The sequence below is a fragment of the Aulostomus chinensis genome, chromosome 21 (assembly GCF_037954235.1).
Source record: "Aulostomus chinensis isolate RoL2024-O1b breed Wild chromosome 21, RoL_Achi_v1.0, whole genome shotgun sequence".
In the NCBI taxonomy this organism is placed as follows: domain Eukaryota; kingdom Metazoa; phylum Chordata; class Actinopteri; order Syngnathiformes; family Aulostomidae; genus Aulostomus; species Aulostomus chinensis.
Window position 1 is genome coordinate 15,054,700 of NC_141340.1, and position 16,738 is coordinate 15,071,437.

A 16,738-nucleotide genomic window follows, 5' to 3' on the forward strand; every position below is an offset into this window, starting at 1 on the left:
GCTGGAGGCAGACGCTTCCAGAGGAGAACCAGGATTGGCTGGGCCGGGCTCTCTTCACATGTGGTGCAAGAGGGCAGCGGGTCCTGACCACAGACCTCCGCATGTGGTGGTTTCCCCCTGGGCCCCAGCCTCTGTACGCACAGCCCCCCACAACAAACCACGCCTTCTACCAGTGCCGGTTCTTCCTGTGGCTGCCATACAAGATGTGGGCATACAAGCTTGTGTGCCCCAGCTGTAGCCGTAAACTGACTGGAGCCGGGCTCTACAGGACGGTCCGGAGGGTCCTGGACATGAGCGGGTGGTACTTCATGGGCACGGAGTATCTGGAATGCCGCTCTTGTCGCAGGAAGTATGCGGCGTGGGCACAGACCATGGTGAGCCAGCTGAGCCTGGCCCACCAGACAGTGTTCCCAGCGGTCCTCACATATAAGTAAGTGGACAGATGAGACACCAGACATTTGGAATTCTCCTTTAACGCAGCTCTGCTTATTTACAAGTGTTATTAACGTTAAAGTTGTTCCATTCCAGTTTCTTCAGTATACATTGGTACCAGATTCTTATTTTCCCAAAAGCTTAAGCTGATGGTGTTGCTGTATCAGCATATTTTATGCCAAATGTCAGTATTGTCTGTCACGTGAGAATGCATTTTGAATATTTATTCTTCCATCCTCCTCCCCTCTCTGACAGGCTGTCCTGTGACAAGGTTGTCATCGGGCAGCTAAAGCAGCGCACCCTGGGCAACTCTGTATCCCGCCTCCATGCCATCCTGGAGGAGCAGCACACCACTGAGTGGATGTCACGGTCGATGCAATACCTCTCAGTGTTGCATGGGCTGCGGGTTCCGGGTTTTCCCCAACAGCCAGGGCATGTGTCAGTCCCGCCTATGCACCCGGTACCCTCTGTCCACTGGCTGCTGTCTGTCTACGTGCGGGACGCCCTCTCTCGTCTGACGGAGTCCAAAGCTAGGGTCACGTCCATCTTTGGTGACATCCTGAAGATGGAATCCACCAAGAAGGCAAGCTTTTTTGCTTGTATAAAGTCTGGGTGCTGACATGTGACTGGACACCATGAGGGAATAACTTGAATTTCTCTTCCATCACAGATGATCAAGAAGCTGGCAGGTGATGCAGCCGGGACAGCGGAGTGTGTGACCAACGTGGGCAACGAGCAGGGGCAGGTGCTCATGTCTGTCCTCACAGCCGCCAAGGGGGATGGGCTTTGGCCCATGGCGGCTGGGCTCATGCGGCGATACCGGGAGGCGGGGAAGGCCCCACCTCGGGTCCTGTACGTGGACCAGGACTGCTGTGTCACTGGCGGAGGACGTTGCAAAGTAAGAAGCCATTTCACAGTGGGGGGAGGGAGAGGAGCACTGTTTCCATTCCCACACAAAGTGCAAATGCATTTTCCACTTTTTCCACAGGTGGCAGCAATGTTCGCGGACTGGGAACAGCTGGTGGTGCGTCTCGATGTGCTCAGTCTCATGCGATGCTTTGCTAGGGGCGTCACCACCAACAGCCACCCGCTGTACCCCACCTTCATGGCCCGTTTGTCCGTTGCCATTTTCAAGTGGGACAGTGGTGACATGGACCGCCTGATGAAGTCCAAGCAGTCCCAGCAGGGGAGGGATGCCCAGGTGAAGGTCACAGCCAAGGAGCTGGCCCGCCACTGCCGCCGTCAGACCAGGGGAGCCCAAGAGACGGAGCGGCTCATCCAGGAGCTGCTGGACTCCTTCTGGGACGTGACGGACAGCACAGGCCTCCCGCTCATTGACCGCGCCAGGATGGAGGAGGTTTGGAGGACACAGCGTCATCACCTGGCCTGCATTCAGGATCCGGAGGGAGTGAACCTTTATGCAAAGGTGGGGGAAGTGATCAGAGGTGGGGTCAGGCTTCCCATCTTTCGCTGTGCTAGAGGTTCCTCTTCCCTGCATTCATTCCACTTCCATCAGTGCCATTTCATCCCAGGTGAGACACATCATTTACTATGTGTTCTGCTTGTGTTCTGTCTCTCTGTCTGTCTAACTCCTTTCTTACTCTTGGTCTTCCTCCTCCTCCCCTCACAGGCACTAGTGCCAACTCCCTCCACTTCCAGGTCTACCTGCTGGAGGGACTGGTGAGGTGGAATGAGGACCGGGCCAGGGCGGCAGTGCAGGAAGGTGGCAGGACGATGCTGCGCTGTTACAGCGCAGAGATGCAGCACGGTTTCAACCAGCTCACCCAGGAGTTTCTGGGTCAGACGCTGGTTGAAAACTACACTCAGCCTGGGATGTACACAGGTATGCTGTCAGGGAAGAGCATTTCTTTGTCACACACGCATCTGTTCTCATGTTTAATGTCATGGCATCTGTTCACGTGTGCTCCGTTCAGGGGAACTCATTGGGGTGGAGTACCTGTACTCCCAGACTGGCGCTGTTCTGACAGGCCAGGATCCAGGCACGCTGGATGAGGTAGATGAGGGGGAACAGGCACCTGCTGCCCAGGGCTACCGGGAGGAGGAGGAGGAGGAGGAGGAACACAACGATGAAGACACTCTGGAGGACATGGCATATGCCGATTACATTGTGCCTCTGCTGCTGCAAGGCGGATCTCTTGCGCCGCCCCTGCCCACTGCCACCGCCTCGCGGTTGTCTCATGCAGAGCCCGTGGAAGAGGAAGTGGTAAGCTGTGCCTAACTATGATTGTGTGGCGACCTTTCGAGTTTTAAAGCCTAAATGATCTCTTGCTCTGTGTGTTGCAGGATGTGTCTTTTGCAGAGGAGGAAGATGCCAGCACCAGCTGCGACCGCCGCCTCCCTCGTACAGCAGCAGCCAGCAGCAGCAGCAGCAGCCACAATCTGCCTCTTCATCCTCATCCAGACTTCCCACCAGACTGGCCGCATATATGAGGAGAAACGTTTCCAGCCAATCCTGGTTCTCCTCAGAAATTCTGTGCCTTCTTTTCTGGAGAGGACCCCAAGCCATGGCTGGCTCGTAAGAGAACCAGTGACAAGAAGGAGGAAGAGGAGAAGAAGAAGTAAAGGCAGGACTAGTAACTGTGTGGCTTTTGTAGATGAGTAAATAACAAATAAAGATATATTAATTTATTTTTTTTCAAAGATGAAAGTGGTGTGTCGTGTTGTGTTTTTTTTTTCTATCTTGTCATATTTTTTAAACACTGAATGCTGGCAAAATCTAATGCACACACATGAGGAATTTTTCAATCTTGATATATTGATGATATGATATGCGATTCATGATCCTCCCTCCTCCTCTACCTGCGTTGCGGTAAGCGTGTGACCTCACTTCCTGTTTGTGCATTGCTGAACGTAGGGCCTTGCTTCGTAGCGCTCGCTGAAGTGTGATCGTCCCCGCTAATTCCTTGTTCTTTGACAAATTACCTTCCCAAACTAAATATCTACTTGCTGTATTTGGTCTAAGTTTAAAGACCATCTGTCTTGCAGCGACAGCCTTTATTTCTGTGAATTCTCCCCTCCAAGCTAGCGATGGCTTCCCCCTCTCGCTCCCCTCTCTCCTGCCCAGTGTGCCACATGCTCGGTTACTCCTCAGCCTCCTTTAGGGAAACGGAGAAGTGCGTTAAATGTAGTTTGTTTGAAGCGTTGGAGGCGAGGCTTAGCGAGGTTGAAATGGACCTGCGACGGCTCCGCACCGATGGATCCAAACAATTAGCCGCTCTAGCTAGCCAGTCCCCGTTAGCTGGTGCGGACCGTTTTAGCTAAGCCACAACTACCGTTCCCCCGGCAGCTCCCGAGCAGCCGGGAATGCAGGACGGCTGAGTGACTGTCCGAAGGAATCATAGTCCGAAGCAGAAGCCTGCTGTCAGTGGCAAACCATCGTTTCACGTCGCGAATAGGTTCTACCCACTCGGCGACACACCCGCTGACAAATCTGGTAATTGGAAGTTCCATCCTCAGAAACGTGAAATTAGCGACACCGGCGCCCATAGTCAAGTGCATTCCAGGGGCCAGAGCGCCGCTGTTCCAAGATGTTCTTGCTGATGGAGAATTGTTGGGTGTAAAGTCATTGAAGGAGTGTGGCACTAGAACTGCTCCACTACTTAAGTGTCATGAGAGAACTTAAAGTTGTGATTTGGCGCTACTTAAATAAAACTGACTTGACCTGACATATATTGCTTCAGACTAGATCTGCCTTTCAAAAGGGACCATTTGTTCATCAGCAGATAACATTCGATCTAGAGGGAGATCCTGACATTTCTGGAGAAGCGAATAAATCAGTGGTCTGACTTTGAAAAGCTTCTCTACACCGATGACTGCCAAATCCCTCTCCTCCTGCCGACAGTTGGCACCACATCATCTATAACCTGAAAGGCAGCTTTAGAACCGGCCTTAGACCTGGATAGCTTTTCTCCTATGAACCTTCAAGAATTCGCACAAGAATTTCCTTCTCCACCCATTTCCGAGACCCGATCCCAACTAAGCTGCTTGAAGACTCTCTACCCCTCGTAAGCCCTGTTAAATTGTTACATTCCACAGTCCATAAAAGTAGCAGTAATTAAAGCTGCAAGCAGCGTTGTTAGGGCCTGAGCCCCCGCGCGGCCGTACACCGGCCCGAATCCAACGGTGTAATCGGCAAATCCCTAGGCCTTGTAGTTTAGGAGATACGAGCCTCAGTGCGCTGCACAGCGTGACTGCAGAGCTGAGAGCTGGCCCTTTAAGAGCCCCTCCCTTCTCTGCTCGCTCTCTGCCATCTCTGTCAGAGCTGAGAGCAGAGCTGAGAGCAGAGCTGCCAGCTGGCCCTTTAAGAACCCCTCCCCCGCTGCACTGTGTCTGATCTGTGCTGGAGTGGAGAGAGTGGAGGATTAAGAGAAATGTAGTGTGTAAAAGCTGAATAAGTCGGCATACGTTGGTCAAAAGTCACACAAAATACCATATTTCTGTAGGGATTTTTGTCAGGAATACAGTGGTGTGTTTTTAAAAGCTGTGGAATGTATGGTGTAGATGTGAGAAGCATTTGTTTGAGAGTATGTACCCTGAGAGGACACGCTCTCCCCATAGACTTCCATTGTAAGGCGAAAAGTGTCTCCCCCACTTTGACGGCTCATAAAATCCAAACCGAGCGCGTAGTATATTAACCTTGAACAACTTTTAATCAGCACAGTTGGGAGAGTAATGTGTGAAAGTTTGGAAGCCCTGGCATTTACGGTTTAGGAGGAGATAGATTTTGTTCGGGGCGCAAAATTGTCCAAAATTAGACATTCGTGTCCAAATTGTGGACATCCTGTTACAGTTAGGTCAGGGGTGTGAGTGTATGATTTATCCGTCTTGATGAGACAAGTTCAATGGTGTTTGTCCCATGTCTGTAGGACATTCCTACAGTCTGTGGCGTGGTTTTTTGTGTATGTAGGTGGCGCTATTGAGTAGAGCGCCTCTTTTTTTTTTAATTATCGAATTTTTCGCCGCACCCGATGTGCTTACCAAATTTGGTGAGTTTTCATGCATGTTTAGGGGGTCAAATTTACTTTTTAATTGGCGAGTGTGACTTCGAAACATAATAGGGTCTTCGCCAGGGACTGGCTCAGGCCCTAATTAAACCCCTCCTTAAAAAAAACCCAACTCTGGATCCAGAAGTTTTGGACTGATACTGACCAACATCAAATCTTCCTTTTCTCTCCAAAATTCTGGAGAAAAGGCGGCACGGTGGTGCAGTGGTCAGCACTGTGGCCTCACAGCAAGAAGGTTGCAGGCTCAAGTCCAGGCTTGTGCATGGGGTCTTTCTGTGTGAGTCTGCATGTTCTCCCTGTTCCTGTGTGGTTTCTCTCTGGTACTCCAGCTTCCTCCCACAGTCCAAAGACATCAAGAGGGGACGAGGCTGATTGATACTCTAAATTGACAGTAGGTGTGACTGTGAGTGTGAATGTTGTCTGTCTCTATGTGTTGGTCCTGTGATGAACTGGTGACCTGTCCAGGGTGAATCCCGCCTCTCACCTGAAGGCTGCTGGGATAGGCTCCAGCCTCCCTGCAACCCTTATCAGGAATAAGTGGAAGACAATGGATGGATGGAATTCTGGAGAAAGCAGCACTTAAACAACTCTGTGACTTCTCCACAGCAACAGCCTATTAGAGGATTTCCAGTCAGGTTTCAGGGTTCATCCTAGCACAGAAACGGCACTAGTCAACGTTACCAATGACCTCCTACTGGCATCAGATGAGGGACTCGTCTGTGCTGATCCTGTTAGATCTTAGTGCAGCTCTTGATACCATTGACCACCATATCCTTCTCCAGAGACTGGAACATGACATTGGCATTAAAGGAACCACTCTAAACTTGTTTAAGCCATATTTACTAGGTTGATCTCAGGTTGTACTCACTAATATAATCCCTCTGAAACCACTACAGTCAGCTATGGTGTTCCACAAGGGTCCGTGCTTGGACCGGCCCTCTTCACTCTGTGTCTATTTCCACACTGATCACATTAGTAGGAAACACTCAATTAATTTTAACTGTTATGCAGGCGACATGCAACTGTACTTATCAATGCATCCACATCAAACAACTCAGCTGACTAAACTGGAGACATGTCTGAAGCAGTTATTCCCAACCTGTAGGATGCTGCCCCCTGGTGTGCCACACTGGTATTGTAAGTGGGCTGCGAAATAATTTCCAAAATTGTATGATTTTTTGTGGGGGGTGAAAATCCATCCATCCATCCATTTTTTTCTGCTTATTCCTATTACGGATTGCAGGGAGGCTGGAGCCTATCCCAGCAGCCTTCAGGTGAGAGGCGGGGTTCACCCTGCACAGGTCACCAGTCCATCACAGGACCAACACAGAGAGACAGACAACCAGTCACACTCACAGTCACACCTACGGTCAATTTAGAGTATCAATCAGCCTCGTCCCCTCTTGATGTCTTTGGACGGTGGGAGGTACCAGAGAGAACCCATGCCATTTAACCCTGATTTTATTAAACCTCAAATTACTCCTACAAACACTCTCTGTGAGGAGTCTGCAGCCTGCTTCATGAGAAAGATTACCGCCATCAGACACGACACTTTATCCAGTCAAATCACTGCTTTGAACGCGTCTGAGAGTCTGTCTGTACCTGAAGAAACACTGGACAGTTTTGTTCTGGTTAATGCTGAGATGCTCGATGAAGTCTCTGTTTTTTTTAAGTCATTTTATGGAACTTTTAGAGACGAGCTTTGAAATTGCTCACTTCAGACGGGGGTCTTTCCCACTGCCTTTAAAGCGGCAGTGGTGAGGCCCCTGTTGAAGAGGCGCAATTAAGACTTTCATGATTTTAACAATGACAGACCAGTGTCTAACTTACCATTTCTCAGTAAAATTCTAGAGAAACTTGTTTTTGTTCAGCTCAGTTATTTTTTTAAGACAAACATGTTATTCTTGAAGAATGTCAGTCTGATTTAGGGTAAACCACAGTACGGCGACTGCCTCGACGAAGATTTTAAATGATTTTGGATAAAATTGTGATTCACAAAAGGTGACAGTGGTTTATTGGTCAGCCATTATCTGTCTGACTGGCCTCCTTTGGTGGCAGCAAGTGTGACCATTTGTGAGGGATATCGGTAAATTTTGCTGCTCCACTTCTCCCACTATAATCGAAATACTTAAAAATGCTGTCAGTGACAGCAGAATATGTCTAATAATGGCGATACTTGTTGGTACTGTTGGCCATTTTGTCCAACATCAACGACTTCTGCTCATGATGCTGGAGTTTGTACAGGTTTCAGACCGTTCACCTGGTGCAAAATAAATGAAAGCTCATTTAATGTTCGTATAAAATCCATCCATAGCACAATGAACACATATATAAACGTCAGTGGCGTATCGTGAACATTTGTTGTTCTTGTGGTGAGATTTTTATGAGTTCTGAGTGAGGTCATGGACGTCACTGCATGCTGCCGTAAAAGTTCTGCCCCTAAACACCCTTTGAAAGTCTTTTTTTTTTTACAATGTAGTTATTCAGTTCGCATCAATTAGATTTATTCTCGACTATATTGTACATATCTGAGCATTTGACACACTTGTGGATGCTCGTGCGTGAAGGTGGGTTGGTGGGCTTTCATCAGCCGATTGTGATACTCTACTGTAAATCAGCATCATTGATGCTAGCGGTTACTGTGCTCCTCCGGACAGTTGTTGAGAGTACACTGGAAGTTCAAGTTTATTGTGTGTGTGTGTGTGGTAGTGTTGCGCATGGTTGTGTCTACTCTACTACTGTGTGACTGAGCTCAGCAGCTCATGCAGCAGCATCTTCACATTCGTATGAGTTCATCAAAGTGGAAAAGGTCAAGTCAGGTCAGTTTTGTCTGTCTTGCGCCAAATCACAACAAAATTCTCTCATGACACTTTACAGTACCACACTCCTTCAGTGAATCTACACCCAACAACTCTCCATGAGCAGCACATCCTGCAACAGTGGTGATGAAAACCTTCCTTTTAACAGGCAGGAACATCAAGCAGATCCAGGATCAGTGGGGACGGACATCTGCTTTGACTGCTTGGAGGGAACAACCATCAGTCCCATCAGCTACTTGTGTTCACCCAGTCCAGAATCATGCAACGGTCATGTTTCTACACCTCAACACATGTTTGGAGGCTACGGAGTATTCGGATGTGATAAGGTGTTGCACTGGGTTCAGCCACTAGGGGTCAGGAGTGCACAGTTGCTAACTAGAACTGTCATTCTGGATTCATTCCTCTCTCTGACTTCAAGGCAACGTTTTGATAGCCCCTGAGCTCTTGAGGTTGAAACTCATGGAACACACTTCATCTTAACTTTCTAGCTTTTAGAACATGAATCGCCCCCTTGTTGGAGATATTTTAAATAAACTTGGACACTTACTCCAATATTATATAGTGGATTTGCATCTGGGACGCGTTGAAATGTCAATTTACCATATTCAAACATGTGGTGTTGCACCAAATGTATGTGAATAAATCGGTCAAGTACACGACGCGTTTTGTGATGTACAATGACACTCATTTCTGCTCTGTTTCCAAGTAGCCTCGTCGTCCTGCAGATGGAAGGAACAGAAAGTGAAGCTCTTCATTGTTTGGCTGTCATTCGGAATTGAGATTTTGAATTTCAAATTCATTCACTGAGGTTGGGAGGCTGTTAAGGGTGCTTGAAGTGCTGTTTGTTGCCACCTAGTTTCAGACAGTGTTCATCAGATAAATAAATAACGTGCATTTCTTACAGGAGTGACGAAGAGCCACAGGCGGGGAGGGGGCGTTCCCTGATTGGCTCCCTGATGTGTCAAGCGCGTCACCTTTACCCTGAACATGACCAGAAGTGACACTTTCAAAATAAAATAAATACGTTCCAAACACTCTCAGCGCTGTCGACTAGAAAACAGCGTATCTGACGAAGCTGATTGTTGCATACATACTCCGTACTGAATGTTGATAGGGACAGAGGTCTTCGTGAAGACAAACGTGCTCGATGACCACCCAAATCTTCGCGTGTCCCTGTCCTTTATTCTGTCTGTAGCCGGAACACACTCATGTCGTAATTTTGCCCATCTTAACTTTGGTCCAGAGAAAGGAAAGGATGTGACCACAGTCTCCTTCTCGGTCCGCTGTTTATCTCCTGTCCTTCCCGTCAAAATGGGCCTCGGTGGAAAGTAGCAGGCGTGTAACTCTTCGAGTCTTCAGATTCCGGACCGGAGGATGATCCACCGTCACGTTCTTATATCCCAGGTAGGTCGACACCATTGTTGCTGTGTAACGGGAGGTGATGCAGCCCATCACATCAGCAGCGGCCCAGCGCTGAGCTGGTAGCCCGCATGTGTCATTCCCTCCGCTGGGGAGGAAATTCATGTGAATGATATTCAGAATTTGGGAAGATGAAGTGATGTTTATCTGCTACAGCAGACACTGATTTTAAAAGGGGTTCTGTCCTCGCTATGCAGCACATAAGAAGAGCGAAGTGTGTACGCGAGTGTTTATTTATTTATTTTTAAATGTATTTATTTTTTTCTCCAGAGGCGCTTCACCTTAATACGTAACGCCATCCTCTCATAGTTCAGTGTTCAAATGACAACAACAGACACAAATGACTCGTAAAGGTTGAACAAGAGCGAGACAGAAACCGTAATATGAACCTCCATCCACGGGATCAATGTACGGATGTGAGCCCGTGAGGAGCTCGGGTCGCCAGCGGTGATGTACACACGCAACTACTTGTGAGTAGGATTTGGTGGTACTACGTGTCAGCGTCGAGGATGTCAGGGCCTGATGCAGCAAGGGGGACAACCCCCAACCCACTCATATCCTCAAAATCCTCTTAAATGCAGGAGCAACACATGACCTTTTGTTTTGTAGCCCCAATTCCGTTTGTTCTGCTCTTGCTATCTTGCATATAATTAATAATATAGACAGAAATGCAAACCATGGTTTGAAAAATTCGAAACAAATGTATTTTGTCTAGCGCTTACAAGCACAGGCCTATCAAACAAATCTGCCACATATTCGTAACAGCTTCATGCTCCAGAAACAAATGCAAGTCATGTCAAGTTAAACTAACAAAAAAACAAACAAACAGAGAGGCTTCCTAGATAAACAAATATCTCACCTTTTGGCACATTTGCTCTCCCTTTAGAAAATCAGTGACTTGACTTTTCTCTCTGTTCAGACCCATTTTTGGTGCTTCTAGTAATTGATCACTTTGGTTTTGTATTTTTACAAATAAATGTTAATTCAAAAATTATTATTATTATTATTATTATTTTTTTACTGTAGTTTGTTTTGACTGGGAAACAATGAAAAGTAACTGCACCGGAATTAGCAAGCGGCTGAATCACAGTTGTTGTTCCTGGGTACTACCTCACTACTTCATAGTGCAATTAGGCTGAAATACTTTGTAAACCATCTTTGTACGACTGCAGTCAGGAAGATGCATGGTTGTATGTACGTGCATCTTTGAGTCATGTTTTACTTTTCTAGAGGACTTGTGTTAAAGCTGTAATGTCAAACATTGCCCCACGGACTCTGGGCTCCTTCTTGTATGCTAGCTGTCACAATTTACATCAATTTGGGATGCTGACATGTGGAAAGTGACAGGAGCTGCGCAGCTAAATCCTTTATTCTCATTTAATTTAGCGGACAGCAATCGGGGAGTAGTCCTCTTGCCTGTGACCGGAATGGTTTTACTTTCAGAATTTGATCCATTTGGTCCAAAAAGATTTGGGAAGTCTCCAGAAAAACCACGTGTAAATTATTAATCCACACTGGAGTGGTCAGTTAGAGAGGACGACGCAGAGGCAGCTGGGTCGGTCGATGCATCCGCCACCTCCCTGTAGGGTGGATTGCTGCCACGTACACAAACAGCGTCTAGATTCTGAGAGATTCATTTGACCAGGATTAGCTCAGTGAGCAATGTGGGAGTAAATATTTAAATTTGATCTTCGTGTACTGCTGTATTCTTACTTTGTTTCATGTCAGACAGATATTTGTGGTCACTTTGAAAAGGCAGGTCGGAGTTTGCCTTGGAATTCTTCAGTTTCTCATAATTGAGTTCCAGTGGGTCAGGGCAGTCCTGGCAATGGGGGTCAAGAAGTTGTCACCCGCTGTCTGGAGGTTACCGAGTGGGTAATTGAGACAATATTTCAGGTATCAGGAGAAAGATTATTCAGAGTGTTGCGTGCGATAAGGGGCCCCTGAGGTTGATTGATTGCCCTATTGGGAGCCAGAACAGGTGTTGAGGGGTTGCTGTGTTGTGCTCTCTGGCACGGGTGTGGGTGAACGACCGGGCAGCTGAGTTTTGAGATCCAGGGTTTCAGGTACGCTGAAGCGACTGTGTGATCATGGATAGTGAGAGATTGTGGGCCGAGGAGAGGAGGGTCTGGGATGATGATGATGATGATGATTTCTGACTTGCTGCTGCTGCATTCGTGGGAGTTGTTATTCATCGAGTTTTTCTTGAATCGAGGTAGTTCATGATGGCGGAGAGAGTGGCTGGGGTGATGGCTTTAACGGAGATTTAGATGAAGGCGTCATCGTCACATCAGTTAACCTGCACATCATGGAATCTTATGATGTAGTTGATGAAGAGAAAGGGGGCCAAGCGGTGATGCGTTCAAATACTAGACCGGAAAGTTTCATATCACTGGTTGGTAGGGTCCAGAGTCAAAATTTGATTCCAACTAGGAATCAACAAGCAAAACTAGACTTGATTCATAAGAAATGATTGTAACTGCATTGTAAAGCAAAGGGTGAAGCAGAATAAAAGCCTTCACTGAAGGAGGCAGAGCTCCATCAGAGGACAAGCTCGTTCTGAGTTCTGCATTTAGGAGGAAAACTAAAAACTATTTCTCATAAACATTTCAAGGCGGCTCTGACGGAGAATACCTGGAGTGCAGACGTGTGGAGTGTGGTCGTCTGACAGAAAATCAAACTGAAATATGTTCAGTTGCATCAGAAAATTGAATTCCTATTCCCTCATGAACGATGAACTCTGTCATTCTGTCACTCACCCATCTGGTACAAATCATTATTTGTGTTTTTTCAGACATGCCCACCCCGTGATATCTCTTATTAACGTTTACTACCTGTTAGCCACAGAACCAGAAGTCATGGTGGAGTTCATAACAACTAGTAAGGCGATTGTAATATTAGGAGATTTAAATCTAACAATGAATCAAAAATCTGACTTGGCTAATGCTCAGGTATAGCAGATACATTCAAGTAGACGGACAGAGATTTATCTTGTAGATATTAATGCTCCGCCCACATAGTGAGTACTTTACGTGTTACTCTATTATTCTCCTATGACTGCTTGTAAGGATCGTTGGATAAAACCTGTATTATGGCTCAATCAATATGGCAGATCCTGCAGCAATTAAAAGAACTAGTACACATAAAGCTGTTCGGAGATTAAACAACTTGGTTTTACAGGATAAGATATTTATAGAATAAAATCTAGACCCAGATTGAATATGTTGAAATGAAATATACAGATGATATACAGTGAATAGCAGTAATGCAGTCGTATCATTTTTATATTCATCATCATTCATTCAGCAAATAAAACAAAGGCCGGTTAGATGAGCAGCATTCAAGACAACATTAAAGAAATAGCAGCTTGACTTTGAATATGCACACTGAGGTACGTACAACAGGAACGTGACAAAGGACAAGTCAAACCTTTTAGATATCTAATTTTACAAATTTAAAGACAACAGATGCACTGATTACAATTTTCCTCACCAATTTAGTTCATCAATGTGTTTTGAGTTGGAGCTGATTTCAGATTTTGGCTGATTCCTTTTTTTTTGTTTGTTTAAAATTGTCTCATATACATGTTTGACATCGTATATGAAAAAAATCAAGTAAATTGAAATTCAGTGTTTCCCAGTGTTTCCCAGTGTTTCCCAGTGCCTCCCAGTGCTTCCCGGTGTTTCCCAGTGTTTTTCGATGTTTCCCAGTGTTTCCCGGTGTTTCCCAGTGTTTCTCAGTGTTTCCCAGTGTTTCCCAGTGTTTCCCAGTGTTTCTCAGTGTTTCCCAGTGTTTCTCAGTGTTTCTCAGTGTTTCCCAGTGTTTCCCAGTGCTTCCCGGTGTTTCCCAGTGTTTCCCAGTGTTTCTCAGTGTTTCCCAGTGTTTCCCAGTGTTTCTCAGTGTTTCCCAGTGTTTCTCAGTGTTTCCCAGTGTTTCTCAGTGCTTCCCAGTGTTTCCCAGTGTTTCTCAGTGCTTCCCAGTGTTTCCCAGTGTTTCTCAGTGCTTCCCAGTGCTTCTCAGTGCTTCCCAGTGTTTCTCAGTGTTTCCCAGTGTTTCTCAGTGCTTCCCAGTGTTTCCCAGTGTTTCTCAGTGTTTCCCAGTGTTTCCCAGTGTTTCTCAGTGTTTCTCAGTGTTTCCCAGTATTTCCCAGTGTTTCTCAGTGCTTCCCGGTGTTTCCCAGTGTTTCCCAGTGTTTCTCAGTGTTTCCCAGTGTTTCCCAGTGTTTCTCAGTGTTTCCCAGTGTTTCTCAGTGTTTCCCAGTGTTTCTCAGTGCTTCCCAGTGTTTCCCAGTGTTTCTCAGTGCTTCCCAGTGTTTCCCAGTGTTTCTCAGTGTTTCCCAGTGTTTCTCAGTGCTTCCCAGTGTTTCCCAGTGTTTCCCAGTGTTTCCCAGTGTTTCTCAGTGCTTCCCAGTGTTTCCCAGTGCTTCCCAGTGTTTCTCAGTGTTTCTCAGTGTTTCCCAGTGTTTCCCAGTGTTTCTCAGTGCTTCCCAGTGCTTCTCAGTGCTTCCCAGTGTTTCCCAGTGTTTCTCAGTGCTTCCCAGTGTTTCTCAGTGCTTCCCAGTGCTTCCCAGTGCTTCTCAGTGCTTCCCAGTGTTTCCCAGTGTTTCTCAGTGCTTCCCAGTGTTTCTCAGTTTTTCTCAGTGCTTCCCAGTGTTTCCCAGTGCTTCCCAGTGTTCAGCAGTTACAGCAAAGCTCTACCACCAGTTTTAAGATGTCCATTTAAACGTAAAACTGTTGAAACAAAGGACTGAGACCTGTTTTCTAGGAAGGTTATTTTAAAGACAATGATAGAAGAATCATATTTTTACTCATCAATAAAGGCCAACATACATAGATTTTACTACAGTATACATGTAGTAGTGGGATGAAATACTAGTGTGGTGGACTTTTTGCTGCGCTGTCCCACCACCATGGCCTCCCCCGTTATTGCCGCCTCCTCCGACGGCAGCAACAGCAACCGCTTTTAAAAACACACACCTGGTGTTCAGGATCTGGTTTTCAGCGTAGTTAACAAGGTAGCGTTGTGAAGACCTTAACAGCTTGAAATACAGCGTCTTCTTTGTTGGTTTTGCTGACAGACTAAATGCCACCATACTGTATTGGAGTGTAAACATCATGCCAGTCACTGACGGGTGGACCATCATGAGGGTGAACAACTTGTGCAGCTCCAAAAATAGAAAATCAATTTGTAGTGGAAAATGTTTGTATCGCGGTGGTCGCCAATTATAAATGAATATGTTGGAAACCCTGCAATTCCCTTTATGCGTTCATTGATAACCCAAATATTCATTATGTTAGAATTTTCACGAGTTCCATGTACTCTGTGCAGCAGAATTGCTACCAAAAATAGATTTGCTCATGTCAGGAGGGCCAAATCAACAGATACCTGAGCTCATTTGTCCCATCAGCTGTCGGGTTTTAAATAAGCTACAGGCACCGTTGTTATTTTAGTGACGATAGACTATGAATTGTTGTCTTTGTGTCTCTTACTCGAGGTACTATGTGTTTGTGTAAATTGTGTATTTTGTCTGGACTTCTGTTTCAAATAAAATTGCCCTTCAGGGACAATAACGATTTTCCAATCCAGTCCAGTCCCTCGTCCGACCATATATGGTCGGTGCAAAGGCGCTCCATTTAAAAACGGTATTCGTGTTTGTAGATTCTGAGTACAAATAAATATATAAATTCAGGTAAAGGGCCACCACTATCAGAAATTCAGTACTGAAAATACAGTTTATCAATTGGCAGGTACCAATAAACACCTGTCAGCCTGACACCAGGTCAGAGGTTTCTGTTGGTGCTGGGCATCGACTGAACCTACACCTGAGTTAGTTGCTGTGCATTAAACTGTACGTTCTAAAGCCATCGTTTACTTTCCACTGTGAACTGTGCCGCTTCCATCTGCCTCGTCCCGTTTCTGGTGACGAATGCGCCGCTGCATGGAAGGCGGTGGAGCTCGGACTGAGAATGACATTCATCTTTACTCATTTAGGAACAAACCTACTAACTGTTTGTGTTGGCCCTGACAGGACAGACAAACCTGTGCTTCCCAGAGGATGGAGAATTGGGCTGCTGAAGTACATTTTTAACAGAGGATGGCTTCTTTGTATTCTCTTCACTTGCTCCCGTATGGAACTTTTCTATCCTTTCCTTTTTGTTTTGAAATGTTGTTGTTTTTTTTTTATATTTCTATTTTACCTTTGTGGCCTCCATTGCTATGTGAATATGAAGGAGGCCACAGGTTTGCATCTTGATGCTCATCACGGATGCAAGAGTGTTGTCATTTGCTAATTTGGGCCTGACGAAAAATGAAGCTTCCATTTTCAGGTAAAATAATTATCATTGTTATCGTTATCATGCATTAATAATCATTGTGATTATTTTATGCCGAGTGGTTGACCTCTCAGTCCTTCAGTTAATATCAAGCCGAAGGAGCGCTGTTAAGAGTTCATTACTGAAGTGTAGAACTAGATTAGTTCATTTCCAGGAGAGGCTTTCCAGTCCCTTCCATACTGCCGGCTCTACATGTGCACTTAATGAATCATCATGTCATCTTGAATGCGATTATACCAGTTAATGATGTGACAGCAGGGGATATTTCCCTGGGGAATGCTACATGTGTTAGCATAGCTAGATGTGGCACCGGACTAACATGGTGCTACATGAGTAATGAGGACTGTGGGGATTTGATGCTGATTCAAGCAGGAGGTTCCATAGTTTAGTCAGCGTTCATGCATATTTGCATATGTCACATCTGCTGTACATTCAGCCTTTACTCTTTTTTTTTAGTATAGGCATAATGTGTGTATTTAAAAGGCACATCAATCAGAGCAGATGCACGGCCCTGCGATGTGGTTCTATTGATGCCCAAAAAGGTGGAAACACTGGCCACCATCTCCTCCAGGCCCGCTTCGCTGCAAATAGCTTCGGTCCATTCTTGCTGCTCGCGTTTATAAGACGTGCTTGTGGCCCTTCACCTGGTGCTCAAGTCCATCTGTTCTCCACATGAAAAGTTCTCACTTCTCCAGAGTTGAAATGTGTGTGC

The 16,738-nt window shown here is 46.1% G+C and overlaps 3 protein-coding genes across 5 annotated transcripts in view; all 3 read left to right on the forward strand.

Annotated features, from left to right (window-relative positions):
• Positions 1–203: 203 nt before the first annotated feature.
• Positions 204–2,116, forward strand: LOC147241828 (uncharacterized). Its single transcript, XM_086192361.1, has 5 exons — positions 204–430; positions 688–1,015; positions 1,103–1,330; positions 1,421–1,858; positions 2,063–2,116. Exons 1-5 carry the CDS (start codon positions 204–206, stop codon positions 2,114–2,116), a joined length of 1,275 nt encoding a protein of 424 aa, XP_086048487.1.
• Positions 2,117–2,162: 46 nt separating this feature from the next.
• Positions 2,163–2,995, forward strand: LOC147241829 (uncharacterized). The gene is made up of 3 exons (XM_086190903.1): positions 2,163–2,275; positions 2,367–2,656; positions 2,737–2,995. Exons 1-3 carry the CDS (start codon positions 2,167–2,169, stop codon positions 2,881–2,883), a joined length of 546 nt encoding a protein of 181 aa, XP_086047029.1. The 5' UTR covers positions 2,163–2,166; the 3' UTR covers positions 2,884–2,995.
• A 6,528-nt stretch (positions 2,996–9,523) lies between these two features.
• Positions 9,524–16,738, forward strand: part of hecw1a (HECT, C2 and WW domain containing E3 ubiquitin protein ligase 1a) — a 55,871-nt gene continuing 48,656 nt past the window's right edge. For 2 of the 3 annotated variants that reach the window (XM_086190914.1, XM_086190916.1), the window contains exon 1: positions 9,524–9,679. In XM_086190914.1, the coding sequence (XP_086047040.1) occupies positions 9,650–9,679 (30 nt within the window). In that variant the 5' untranslated portion in view covers positions 9,524–9,649. The remainder of the gene's footprint in view (positions 9,680–16,738) is intronic. The other variant, XM_086190915.1, reaches the window with a different exon arrangement.

What these genes read in the sequence shown, in the direction of transcription:
- LOC147241828 (XM_086192361.1), top strand. Translation starts at nt 204, where the DNA reads ATGTGGGCATACAAGCTTGTGTGCCCCAGCTGTAGCCGTAAACTGACT. An exon ending in AGATGGAATCCACCAAGAAG is followed by an intron (nt 1,016 to 1,102) that starts GCAAGCTTTTTT and finishes CTTCCATCACAG; the next exon opens with ATGATCAAGAAGCTGGCAGG. An exon ending in GAGTGAACCTTTATGCAAAG is followed by an intron (nt 1,859 to 2,062) that starts GTGGGGGAAGTG and finishes CTCCCCTCACAG; the next exon opens with GCACTAGTGCCAACTCCCTC.
- LOC147241829 (XM_086190903.1), top strand. Translation starts at nt 2,167, where the DNA reads ATGCTGCGCTGTTACAGCGCAGAGATGCAGCACGGTTTCAACCAGCTC. An exon ending in TCAGCCTGGGATGTACACAG is followed by an intron (nt 2,276 to 2,366) that starts GTATGCTGTCAG and finishes TGCTCCGTTCAG; the next exon opens with GGGAACTCATTGGGGTGGAG. An exon ending in AGCCCGTGGAAGAGGAAGTG is followed by an intron (nt 2,657 to 2,736) that starts GTAAGCTGTGCC and finishes TGTGTGTTGCAG; the next exon opens with GATGTGTCTTTTGCAGAGGA.